The sequence below is a fragment of the Mastacembelus armatus genome, chromosome 20, assembly GCF_900324485.2.
Source record: "Mastacembelus armatus chromosome 20, fMasArm1.2, whole genome shotgun sequence".
NCBI classification, from domain to species: domain Eukaryota; kingdom Metazoa; phylum Chordata; class Actinopteri; order Synbranchiformes; family Mastacembelidae; genus Mastacembelus; species Mastacembelus armatus.
In genome coordinates this window covers 1,899,027-1,912,522 of record NC_046652.1, presented here as the reverse complement: position 1 = coordinate 1,912,522, position 13,496 = coordinate 1,899,027, and the positions used below count along the sequence as shown (strand labels likewise).

Sequence of the window (13,496 nt, the reverse complement as noted above, 5' to 3'; positions counted from 1 at the left end):
TTTGTGTCTGGGCACAAACTGAGTGTGAAACACAAACTTCAGTATCATTGAAGTGAATCATGTCATCAAACCAAAACCATGCAGATCATTTATTTGTTTTTTTGTGTAAGCATTGACTCCTTATAGGCTTCCTCACCTTGTGACCTTTGAACCCTGGCAGTCCCATGCCACCTGGCAGCCCTGGAAAACCTGACTGCCCCACTGAGCCCTGGAAAGGCGGTTATTGAAAACAGTTATTGATCTTTGTGAATCGATGGATGGCAACAAAAGGTGTAAAAGAAAAGGTTTGCAGAAAGTAGTATCCCTCCGTTATTTCACAGAGGGAAAACTGTGATATACATCATGTCTTTGTTTGGTATTCCAACAAAGCAGCATCTTAATCTTAAAGGGAGAGAGCTAAAACAAAAACATTTTAAAAAGTGGTCAAATTATAAAACTTGAGCAGGTTTCTGAGCTGACAGTGTTTGTGTGTCTGGTGATTAAATGCTTTGTGCCAACTTCCCAGACTGCTGCAGTGAAAAGGAAAATGTTCTTATGCAGTAATCAAGGCTGAATAAATATGGGTTATAAAAATTTTTCAAGCTTTCCATAAAATCCTAATTTCCTAAAAGCTAATGCAACATCTGCTTTGAAGGATGGCACCTACAAAATAACCAAGGTTACCTGACATTAAGTAGCACAACAGAGACCACTTAGAGTCTGCTTTGACATGACAATGGTTGACAATTTCTGCGAAACGTGTAAAAAAACATAGATGCCATCAGCAGCATTCAAACCGGAGAGTGGTGAAATAAGAACTGGCTGGCAGGATGGGAGGAAAGAAAGAGTAGGTGTTCTCTGTTAGTTTAGAAAAGAGAAAAGGCAAAAGCTTTCACCCTGATCACACCCTGATCCCTTGAGGGAGAATTAATGGTGCCTTCACTTATCCCACTGTCATGCTGAACTCTCTCAAACTCAAGCTTTTATGAGGGCGGCATTGCAGACTTGCTCAGCTTGGGGAATAGGTATAAAACGTGTACATTACAATAGGAAATGAATGCTAGGGGACATTTATGACAACCATGGCAGAGTCAAAATAATCTCTGTGAGCAATAAACATTTCAAGGGTTGTAAATCTGTTGTTGCTGGTGGTCGTCTGAACATCAGGAAGAGGGGAGTTGCATGTTGTGTCAGGGTTTCCCAAAGCCAGGGCATAACATATTGTATAATACTCTAATGTAAATTTTTATTAGGTGGGTTACAAAGTATATACTAAGATTACGTGTCATATAATCTAGAACCTCTTTTTAAAAGGAGGCATAAATGAATATTTAACCATAATATGTTGGTTTTGTAGTATATACAATGTACTGTATTAGCAGTTATTATTATCTATATCTCAAATCCTATTTTTATTTTGCATTGCTCCATATGTTTTGCACACCTAAGTGTATGTGTTGGGCAACACCTTTAAACAAGACACCAGATAGGAAAACAGTCAGAGGCAAAGAATAAAGAAACACAAAGGAAAGGAAAGTGCAGTGATGGATGGAAAGCACTGACAACATACACAGTGAAAGAAAGTGATAGTCAGCTGCTTCACCAACCTTCTGGCCAGGTGGACCAGCAGCCCCTGGATCTCCACAGTTGCCCTAGATAAAACGCACACACACCACTTTAGTCTGACAGCCCCCTTCAATGACTACATGCATTTCTACAATAAATCTAAATGTTAACATACGTCTTAAGGCTCCATTTATACAGATCATAACACAAGTGACAAAGGGTATATCAGAGTGCAGCTGATATTTGCCTTTGTAGGTGCAGCACAGCATGCACCAAAAGGTGGAGAGAAGAGGACTATAAATCACAGTATGTGGCGATTAATCACAATGCTCTCAGCCAGTCTGGTCTCTTCCCTTTTAAACAGCGATGGCAATCACAGCAGCACATCAGACTAATGGCTCAACAAATTTAGAGGATAGATGGCTTTTCTAAGTCACAACAAATTGTACTGATGTCCCAGTACACTTAAATAAAAGTAGCAATAAAACTGTACTGTACTGAGTGAATGGCAGCTGTACAAATTGTGTGTCTAATGATGTCTTTGTAAACATGGTTCCTACTTCTTAACCAGTCTGATATAAACAGAAGCATAGACCTTTGTGTGGTTATTTTGCAGCACCTTATTATTTGTGTTGCCTAATCAAGGTAACCACTATGGGTTACTTTGTGTTCACACATTGTACGTCCCACTTGCAATTAGCAGGTTGAGCTTCTGTGGGATTCAATCTGTTGATGGGGATGTTTCCATATAGTTGTAAAAGCAGGTGTGTATTGTAATAATTTAGTAATAATCATGTACGAATCCATATATCAGTACAGACTGCGTCACAATTAACAGGACCCACTTTAAATTCCCTAAATCAATGAACTAGTTGGCATGTATAATTAGAAGTGTTTACTTATTTATTTATTTACTATTTATTTACACTGTGAGCTTACTTACTAATGAAATCATCAAATTACCACACACCATAGTGCTAAAAAGTGTCCTGATCCCCATGTTACGCACGGTGTAAAAGAAACAATTTTCAGCTTCCTATTCATGAATCTCCCATTTTCCACTTCTGCCTCTCTTTGCATCTTTGTGCTGTGCAGGCTGTGTCGAGTATACAAGCTCCAAAGGGACAGGAAATGAGCATTTCAAGGTCAGGGAAATATGAATGTCTTCTCATGCCACTTTTGCTGAGCCCTTAAAAGGGACACTCCACTGAATTTACGCATAAAGGTCAGAGAGAGAATATCAGTCTCTGCTGTTTTAAATGGTCTCTTACAAATAATTTGACCTCATAGAAGAACAGTAACAAATCAACAGAATAGCCCTTGAATCTTTAACTAGCTGTATCAGTAGAGAATGTAAAGCTTCTGTTTGCATAATCGCAAAATTTAAAATTGTTTTTGTCTTCTGAGAAAGAGAGAGAATGCAAATCCAAATGTGAGCCATCTTTGGCAGGATGGCATTTATCACTTATTCAGAAACACCTACAATTTGACAACAAACACGCTGACTCCCTCACAGCAAAATGCTGTTTTCTCCACGGGAATATCAAAAGAACAGGATAGGGAGGGGACAACATTACAACACGCTGAGAATAGCCGAGCGGCTGGGGAACAGCAGGCCATTAGCATAATAACTAATTATAACGTTCAATGCACAGACCTTGGGACCATCTTGGCCAATCTCTCCGGGCGGCCCCTGGGGTCCCTGGATTCCCTGGACAGAGAGAGATATTGGAGGAAAGATGGAAAAGGAGAGGGAGGAGAAGGAAAGGATGAGAGGGGAAGAGAATGACAGGGAGAGAGAGAATGAGATGAAAGCGGCAGACAGTGCTTTGGGCTGAATATGGCAGTGCATGACAGCTTAGTCGAGATGCGCTGAGGGAGAAATGAGATGGCTCAGGTCCATGCACACATACACACATGTTGGTCTTACTATAGCTGGGAGGACACTGCCATATTGCATTTCCTAGCCCATCACACTAACCTTAACCATCACAGCTAAATGCCTAAAGTCAAAACTTACCCGAACCTTAACTTTAACTCTTAAGTCATAACCTTCGCAAGGACGTTTGAAGTTGTCAAGACTGGTCAACATGCCCCACAGTGCCAGTTACTCCATACGCTCACAGAAAGACATCTACATGCATGTCAACATTTGAACACATGCAAATCCACATTGTGTTTTTGTATTAAAGAAAGTATTCTGTTGTAACAGGAGCTTAGCATCAAGCCACTCTATCTTTACCCATGCCTTCAGTGTAGGCATGAGTCTAATTATGAATGTCTAATATCAAATCAATTATTTGTTACTTGGAGGATATTAGTTACCATGGAGCTGATTATGCACATACCAACATTTCATTTGATGTGTCATCAGAAAGGCACAATATTAGGATAAAATGCACCCACACACTGAGTAATACTCCCCCAAAAGATCTAGTCTATAGATGGATCTTTATGGTCACATGTGGCAAATGAGATGCTAATGGCAAAACTTGCAAGTGGAACTCCTCTTTCTTTGATCATGATTCATATTTTCAGATTTTTCAATTTGGATGAATATTAAACTTGATAGATTGTTATGGAAATGCTGAAATGATCCTGATTGCACTATGAAATACATAATTTCAAGCAATAAGACACACTACTGTATATCAATTAATTAACAAGAAGCCAGAACAGGAGCAGGCATATTGGAAATTTGACTGCGGTTGGCTGGGTCACCTGACAGTTTGACTCAAAGGCATATTAAAAATAACACAATTGGAAGTGATGCACCTTTTGACTCTATGTAAATGTGTAAACGTCTGTATGAGTCAGATAATTCAGAGGCCCACTGCCAGCTTAAGTTTGCATTTGTTTAAAGGTGACTTAGGTTCATTTCAGTGTTTTTAGAAGGCTACACCAAAGTTTGGCTTTGTTACACATACAACATTATATAGATATATCTATATAGATATATCTACATGTGTCTATATATATATATATATATATATATTCACTCTATCTGTATTGTCACTTTTTGACCACAGGAGGGGAGCAGAGCTATGAACATTGTGTATCTGGTCATCAGCATGGAGGAGTGTCACAGTGTTCGGCTGTAATTGCCTTTGGCCTTGTGCAATGTTGTTTACCTGAGGGAGGTGCCCTTAATGGGTGTACAGCCACAGCCCCACACACACTGATGTGACGTTGGGTCTAAATTAACAACCACTCAATGTTTTAATGGCAAGGCTAAATAAATCAAATGGACTCATATGGTGCCTTGGCCAAATTAATGATCTCATTAGAGCGCACTGCTGAGATGGTAATATGAGCTGTTTTTTGTGTGTAATTTTAGGAGTAAAGATTTCTGTACGATTGAGCAAAGTACAAAGACACATAACAGCAAAAGTCTTGGTACTGGTTCAAAATGGTCATGCCATGTCAGTTTTCAGTAACCTTCTTGATAATTGTAAATAGGTGTTGTCATGCAGAATGTTTACTTAAGAAAAACTGCTTTTTAAGTTTAAAAGGTTTTGATATATGAGGCAGTAAATAAACTGCAGATGACGTTAAGTCACTGACAAGTTTTTCAGGCCAGATATTACCGGAGGTCCCTTTGGGCCAACTACACCTGGAGGTCCAAGGATACCCTGTGGACAAAGACAGAAGGACAAAATTACATACTGTTGCATCACGTTTTTATGTCAGCATCAGTGATATAAAGCACCAGTTCAATGTCAATGCATCTCTAGAAGAGTTTTGAGCAGCACAGGGGACTGTTTTGGCTCCATTCCTGTCCACACTGTACACAGCAGATGTGACATACAATTCTGCGTAGTTGTCATATTCAGTACTCTGATACTCTGATTGTTACATGTATCAGGTGTACTGGAGTCACATAAACTGCCTCCTACTGAACAGTGGTAGTGACTTTCAATGAAGGCCTATGCCCCCTCCTTATCCTATTAATATCTGTGGTGTGGACATTGAAGTGGTCCCAACTCACAAATATCTAGGTGTGCACCTGGACTGGTCACTGAACAAAGATCCATCCATCCATCCATTTTCTATACCCACTTATTCCTTAACCAGGGTCACAGGGATCTGCTGGAGCCTATCCCAGCACTCTTTGGGTGGAAGGCAGGGGTACACCCTGGACAGGTCCCTGAACAAAGATGTTTTATATTTAAAAAAGCAGATACAATTTTTCCTCCTAAAGCGGCTTAGGTCCTTAGACATCTGCAGGAAGATACTGCACACGTTTTTATCATACTATGGCAGTAAGTGTGCTGTTTTATGATGCAGTCTGCTGGGGAGGCACCATAAATTAGAGACCATCCTGGAATACACTGACCATCCCCTTCACAACATCCTCATGGAGCAGAGACGCAGCTGCAGTGGACGACTCACCTCACTGAGCTGCAGGACTGAACCATACAGGAGATCCTTCATCCACACTGCCATCAGGCTCTACTACACCTTGACCATGACTAACCAACATGACTGTTACTGACTAATCTTACTACTCACTATTTATTACTTCCACTACAAGACTACCTGGGATTAAGTTTATCTTATTTTACCTATATCTTGGAAGATGTTCTTCCTTGTTAGTACCACTTACCAGCATTTTGTTGCCTCTGTCCAAACTTTTTTGAGACGTGTTGCTGCCATCAATTTCAAAATTACCTTATTTTTCCTTAAAATGGTCAATTTTCTCAAACATCTGATATGCTTTCTATGTTATATGGGTTTATGAGATTTACAAATTATTGCCCATAATATAATTGGAATTGGGGTTGTATATATGAATAGGGGTTACATTATGCAGTGACCTGTTATGTCTTGTATTATGTGCTTGTGATTTATGAATAGGTAAAAGCTTTGGAAAACAAGTTTTGTCAAAGCCCTGAATGCACCTCCTGTCACGCAAACACAAATGGACCATACTGAGGAATCGGAGTGCTTTGGACTGAGACTGTGTGAACCCGCATTGATGATTCTATTATAGATAAGTTTGCTGGGTATGATAATGACTAGGTGTAATCCTTAAATATGTCTAATGGATCCTGGTATCGGCAGATGTCTGACATGGTGGCTTTACGTTGGTAACAACATCGGGGCTCTTGAGCATCAGAAAGACATACTATGTGCTTTCTGTCTTCTTCTAATCTTTCTATCTAAAAAAGATTTTGTGAAAGTCATATTTCAGTGTTGTATCAACAAAATAGTTTCTAATTAAATTCAGACTGTGAAGGAAGGAAACATTGAATTAAATATTGAATGAAAAATGAGATGCACCAGTTTTCTGTTGAAAAACATGAGCAACGATCAAAGAGACAACCAATATTTTACCCTTAAAAAAATTCACAAACACAATAAAGTGAAACGGATCCTGCATCATAACTTTCATGTTACTCATCCATCTTTCAGCAGCTTGCCCCTAAGTCAGTGGATGGATGATAAATGATATGTTTTTGGATACGGTAACAACATTGTACCTTTAAGCAGATGTGAGCAGAAGGGCAGAACAGCGACAGGTAAGATGACAGACAAACTGCGAGGAATGGAGGAGACAATAACAAAGACCAAGCAAGAGCTTTAGCTAATGTGAACATTTTGCATCAGAAACATTTGGTCTGCATTAGACTGGGACTGTCAGAACAAATCAAAATAAGAAAAACACCCCTTACAGTAAAACCTTTCTTTTAGTAAAGAGTCATACAAGTAGCAAGAATAACGATACTTTGCAGTCCACATCTGTTAACAAGAGAGAAAGGATGTTTTGGACTGATCCACTCTTGGAGAGGAAAAAAACTGAGTTTCACTGAGGGATGTAAGATCTCCAATCATTTCTGTTTCAGTCCATTTATAAGAAGGACTCTGACTGTGGTGATGATTCAGATCTTGAACTAGATGGGTTGAGAAATACTGACTGGTTTTACAAGTGGTATTTAGGTATAAATAACAATTACTTGTTTATGGCCTTTCAGGGTGGCTACTCTCTGTTTTCTCTGTCAGATTCATAGGCAAATATTTAATGTTTAAACTGATTCATGTGAACATTATGTTTTTTTGTGGTGTTGTGCCAATGTGTTCTCATCCCAGAGCATCAAATATTGATGCTTTGTCAGGTGTCTCACTCTGACATCAAAGAACAGCTACCAACATATCTAACATGGCACCAGTAAATGAATGGGCTTAGGTTTCGGGGAAAACTACATGGATCGGTTTAGGAGAAGATCATGGCTTGGGTTAAAACAGTCATTGTTTCACAGTGGAACTACATGTCTCTCTTCTCTGGGAAAGTCTAGTATAGACAGATATGCTCAAACTATCTCAGTGAGGACCATTTTCAGTATAATACTAGGGTGAAGACATTTTACCCAAGGGAGGATATTTTGGCTAGTTCTCACTTTTTCACACCGCTGTTTGATGGTTAAGAATAAAATCAGGTTTGTTCTAGGATTAGGCATAGGTGGCCGAATAGGTATGCATTATGTCAATGAGTGTCCTCACAAAGATAGAAGTATGTATGTGTGTGTGTTAGGGAAATGAATGTAAATCAGTCCCCACAGGGAACAGAAACAAACAAGTTTGCGTGTGCATGTGGGCAGACAGTTTACTAGCACACAGCAGTGTGTAAAAGCAGCAATAAATCTACGCTCTTGTGTTTATGTCCTGATGACTTTTTCCTTTAAATCTTTATAGGACCACTTAAAAACTGCTTGCTTGTTGTATCCACAGAATGCTGAGTTAACATGGAAATACTTTTTGTAAGCAGTCTCCACATCCATAAGTTCTGTATCAGTTACTATATATTATACTTGTTGAACATATTGACAGGTGCATATTTTAAGGTACATTATTGGCTGTGTGTGCTTCAGTACCAAATAACTAGAGTCTTCAACAGCCGACAGATATCACATGCTTACACAGTAAAATCATTTCATACAACCATACACCTAGCAAGTATATTATATATCATCAATATCAACTCACCGGGGCACCTGGAGCACCGGCCAAACCAGGATCACCCTTCTCTCCCTGGAGAAACAACAGTCAGTAGCTTTCAGTTCACAAACTTTAAAAACAAATTGACACTTAAATTGTAATTTGAATGAGTTGAGATAATTATAAATCACTAATGTTTGCATGAAATTGAATACAAAAGTCAGTGGTCCCAGGCAATATCATGTGAGGTCCAGCAAAATATCAGAGTGGATGAATGTTGCATGAATCCTTTTGGTCTTGGTCGTCCTCTGACATTTAGACTATCACCACCATGAGGTTGACATTTGTGGCTTTGAGTGAAATGTTCAAACAACTGAACAGACTGACTAGATTACCATGAAATGACAGACATTTGTGTTCCTTGGATGAATTTTAACAACCTTGATGACTCCCTATGTTTTAAATTGTCTAGTCCATCGATTTACAGTGCCGAACAGTGCTTTTTGTTTAGTGCTAATTAGCAAATGTGCTGTACAAACATGCAAAGTGATGGCTAAATAAATATTATCCCTGCCAAGCATCAGAATGTTAATCATTACTAACTCATTGATCAAAGTGGATCAGAATTGGGTTGAGTTGAGTTAAAAATGTATTAAAGTGTTTGAGATCCATGTTTTAAAAAAAAAGCAAAGATTGTATTTGTGTCTCTGGTATTGATATAGTTCTGACAAAGGGCCACAGACTGTGGTGTGGCGAGACATGTGGTCAGATATCTTCCAGTGAGCCAGAAACTTGTTAAAATAAAAATAAACGGCAACAAATTTAAAATATTTTAAGCCACAACACAACATGCAAATAAAGTTTAAACCATCCACAAGAGCTCTCTATACTGTTTAACTATGTTTGTTGAATGCATTACAGTGCAAGTATGTGAACCAATGTTCCACTGTAATGCACTGGCATGGTAATGAAACTGTGAAACAAGCTATAAAAAATTTTGCTACTGCAGACCTTTCGTTTGCAACATTGTGTGAGGTTCTCTGCAGAGCTCTTAAGGATCCTAAACAACAATCACAGTCAAAAGGCAATATTAAATCAAGGCTAGATTGAAGTTTTAGAAACACCCATAATAAAATCCTAAAATCAATTTTCAAACTCATAAATTAGCATAATGTGATTGTGCCTCTTAAAGTTTGCTTGAGAATTGCAGCAACATTGCACGCAAGCTGCAGACAGGAGATACATGGTGCCAAATAAATTGGATTACAACAGTCAATTTGTATTTTATTTAGAGGGGGTTCTGTCTCAGCTATAGAAAACCTAATGTCACAACCTTCATCAGTGGAGTTATTATCCAGATTCATTACTTCGCTAATTGATTAAACGATTTAATCAGGCTGTCTGTCCACATCATGACGAAACCCTTGCACACATGCCAAGGACCTAATACTGGTTGACGAACTAGACTGAAGATATATTAGTTAATGACACTGACATTTATTAGTCATTCCCGAAACAGTCTCAGGTGTCAGACATAACTAGGGGCTTTAAAGGCTGAGCACAGAGGCTTTGAAGCGTCTGTTGAGTAGTTGGGGAAGGGAAGATCTTTGTGTCGAAGTTTCTATCAGTCAGATAATGTGGCGTCACTACTGACGTGTGAAGAGTCATCTGGGATACTGGGAAGCTTCAAAACTTGAGAGATAATTAAAACATAGGGAGCAGCAGTGAGGATCGCAGAGTTTGATGCTCTGTGTTAGAGATTGCTGCAGTTTGTTTGTATTACACTGACATGGCATTAGTGATGTTATCCCTCCACACACATTCACTGTCTTCTCAGACATGCATTTTGACAGGCATGCAGATTAAGCTTATTTAGTTTATATTAGCAAGAACATTCAATTAATTGCCACTGAAAACACATTCATTCATTGTGATTAGATTTCTAAAGGTAAAGACATACTAATAGACAGCCATGCAGCTGTTAATTTTTCAAGTCAATTATTTGTGTAATACAAAAAGAGCAACAGGATTTAAAGTCATGCCTCAAACATTAGGATGCCTCTGTGAGCACTGTTTCATGCATGGCTATAAACTCCCACTCCTTTAAGATTTTATTTATTTTGAGGATAGTAGTAGGTTATTTACTCAAATATATTTAAAAAAAACAATTAGACAACTATACATTGTTAAATAATAATAATATGTACATTGTAAATATGAATGAAAATCTGATCATGTCTTTGACATATTCAAACAAGTACTCAAGTTAAGACCTGGATGTGTCTGTATGTGTATGGTCCCAAGATATCTTTAATTTTATTTGGTTCATTTAAGGCAAAATGCTGTGAGTTAATGTAGCCTGACTGGTTTTCAACACTTTTCATTTCTTTGTACCTGCTCTATATTTAAATCTGGTCATCATCCTAACCTGAACTCCTGGTTCAGCACTTTAAGTAAGACACTGACACTTATACATCAATGATGTATAAAGCACTTTTGTTCAAGCTCTGTGCAGACATAGAGGTTACAGGGTCTTACAAGCTTATACTTGTGTAGATCTTTGCATGTTGGCAGTGAGGAAATAACTAAATTAACTCTCCCCTGTGTCTGTTTTCTTTTGAAGTGTCTCACTGCGCTAAACCCATAAGAGCAGCAGACCTCATAATTATATAACCAAGACGCCCACCACAGCCCAATAAATGGCAAGATGACATAAATCTCTGGATGTCTAGAACAAGAAAAAACAGAAGTGCTCTGACACTGACCTGTTACTTTGTCCTGTCGCATACTGCTAAAGACTGGAAAGACTGTACTATAACTGAACAGTGTCTTTAAGTCAAAATACACTTGGATGAAATCCATCTATCCATCCATCATCTATACCCACTTATTCCTATTTAGGGTCACAGGGATCTGCTGGAGCCTATCCCAGCTTTCTTTGGGTGAAAGGCAGGGGTACACCCTGGACAGGTCACCAGTCCATCACAGGGCCAATGAAATCCAGTTTGAAGGAAAATAAATAAAAGATACAGACAGCAAGAAGAAAATAGAAGAACCTTCAACAGAGTGTACAGCTGACCTTAATAACAGAGGATGAAAATGAACAGTGGATTGCTCATTCTGGGCTGGAGACAGTTGCTCTCCCAAGTAAGGGAGTTCAAGTGTCTCTGGGGTTGTTTCAGGTTTTAGGCAAGAAAGAATATGATGGTGCAGTGTTAACAGATTGTTGAGAAATATACCTGACTGCTGTGGTGAAGAAAAGTGACAAGCATTGGTCAAACAGTGAGCATTTTATTTTCTGAGCACTGCTAACAAACTCTATTGGTGTTATGTCTGAAAACTCCATAACAGCCGGAGCAATGTGGAAGTTGTAGCTTACATGTGTAGCCGCTGAACATGCTCCTACAACCCAGTACCATTCATTCATTCCCACAGTTACCACCCGTAGTGGCTTCTTTATGGACACAACAGACACTACTACAGACGTGTGTGCTTATTTCAGCAACGTACTTTAACACATCCAACCATTCCTCTACCCCTGATTATATATTACCAAATGTTTGCTTACAGGTACAGTTATTGTGTGACATACAGTATCTTCAAAATTTGTGACATGAAAACTTCACACAGATGCATCTGAGGATACACAATTTTGGGCGTAGGGTGTAGAAACCTCAATGCCTGATAATGAGAGACCTACAACCACCAGAAAGCTGCTAATTTTTAACTTCACTTTAACTTCACAGATTCAAATAAGCCGAAAAGCTGATGTATGTTGCTGAAAGACAGCCACGTGGGAATATGTGTGTGTATGGTGTGATTAAAGACCATGCTGACAGCCTGAGGCCTTACAGAGTGTATCTAAGTTTAGGCCTCATTACCATTCAGTGGAGCTGTCACGGCTGGGCGGACAGAAATTCTTTACAGTTGGACAGAGATGTTTCCTCAGGCAGTGACCACACCGAAGCAAGTTTGACTCTGTAGTTGCTGTCACTATCGAGCAGTGCCCACTCTGTGTTAGTTAATATGGGAATCGATATATTGCTGTGTTTGCTCAGACTGGGCATATTCAAAGGCCCTATTCAGAGGAGACAGTTATCACAACATTGACACCTGTAATTTTAAAAAATTCACAAATAGCAAATAGCACAAATAGTAAGTAACATGTTGGTGAGAATGATTTTCAAAGAACCACCATGTGGTAACAATTGAATTTAAACTCCTTCTCAGGTCATTAAAAATTCCCAGAAACAATACTGAGGACATGGTCTCTGTGTCTCTATTAGTACTGTGGCCCGGGTCCTGACTCACAGGATTTACAGTCAGGCTGAAAAGAGTCTAAACAAATATCAGAAAATGCAAATCTTGTGAACAAACAACTCTAAGAAAAAAAAAAACATTACAGGAAAGAGCTGAAAGCTCCAAATTATTGGCAACTGTATCTTTGACCTTTGATCCTTGTCACTATATTTTGGCAGACATTATCAGCTCTGAGGTCTTGACTATGTTCCTCCTGTATTATCCAGTGAAGCTGGAGTTATATTTAGGTGTGCATAAGGTAAGGTCACCTTGAGTGCCTCAAAACTATAAACAAAAAAACAAAAACAAAAAAAATCTAGAAATGACCTTATCTAAAACTGATCAAACACATATGACATCACTTTCTCAGTTTTTCTTATTGTGCTAGCACAGTCAGCAGTGAGCCAAAAACTCCAAGAAGAGTCCAGCAGACAAGACAAACTCACATTTACAAACATAGCTGAGACAGAACACAGCCAGTGGTCCTATCTTAGCAATAGGTACTTCAGATTTGTCTCACTATGGCAGGAGACATACAAAACCACTGAGCTCAGTTGATTTCTTGTACTGGAGCTAAAGTGAAACCTTGTTAGACTCATGACACTTTCAGCTCAACTGTGGTTTTGCATCCAGGCTACTCCAAAGTAAATGTCCTTATTAGACGTCAACGAACATTAGAGAAAAACAAATATGTTCACCAAAAATACTTCAAGCAA

At 38.8% G+C, this 13,496-nt stretch overlaps 1 protein-coding gene across 1 annotated transcript in view; it reads right to left on the bottom strand.

The window, feature by feature from the left end:
- Positions 1–13,496, bottom strand: part of LOC113121710 (collagen alpha-1(XXI) chain) — a 37,728-nt gene that overhangs the window by 11,340 nt on the left and 12,892 nt on the right. Inside the window, exons 16-20 of the mRNA XM_026292431.1 lie at positions 8,530–8,574; positions 5,133–5,177; positions 3,203–3,256; positions 1,587–1,631; positions 137–208 (exon numbers count right to left, since the gene is read on the bottom strand). Coding sequence (XP_026148216.1) covers positions 137–208; positions 1,587–1,631; positions 3,203–3,256; positions 5,133–5,177; positions 8,530–8,574 — 261 coding nt within the window. The remainder of the gene's footprint in view (positions 1–136; positions 209–1,586; positions 1,632–3,202; positions 3,257–5,132; positions 5,178–8,529; positions 8,575–13,496) is intronic.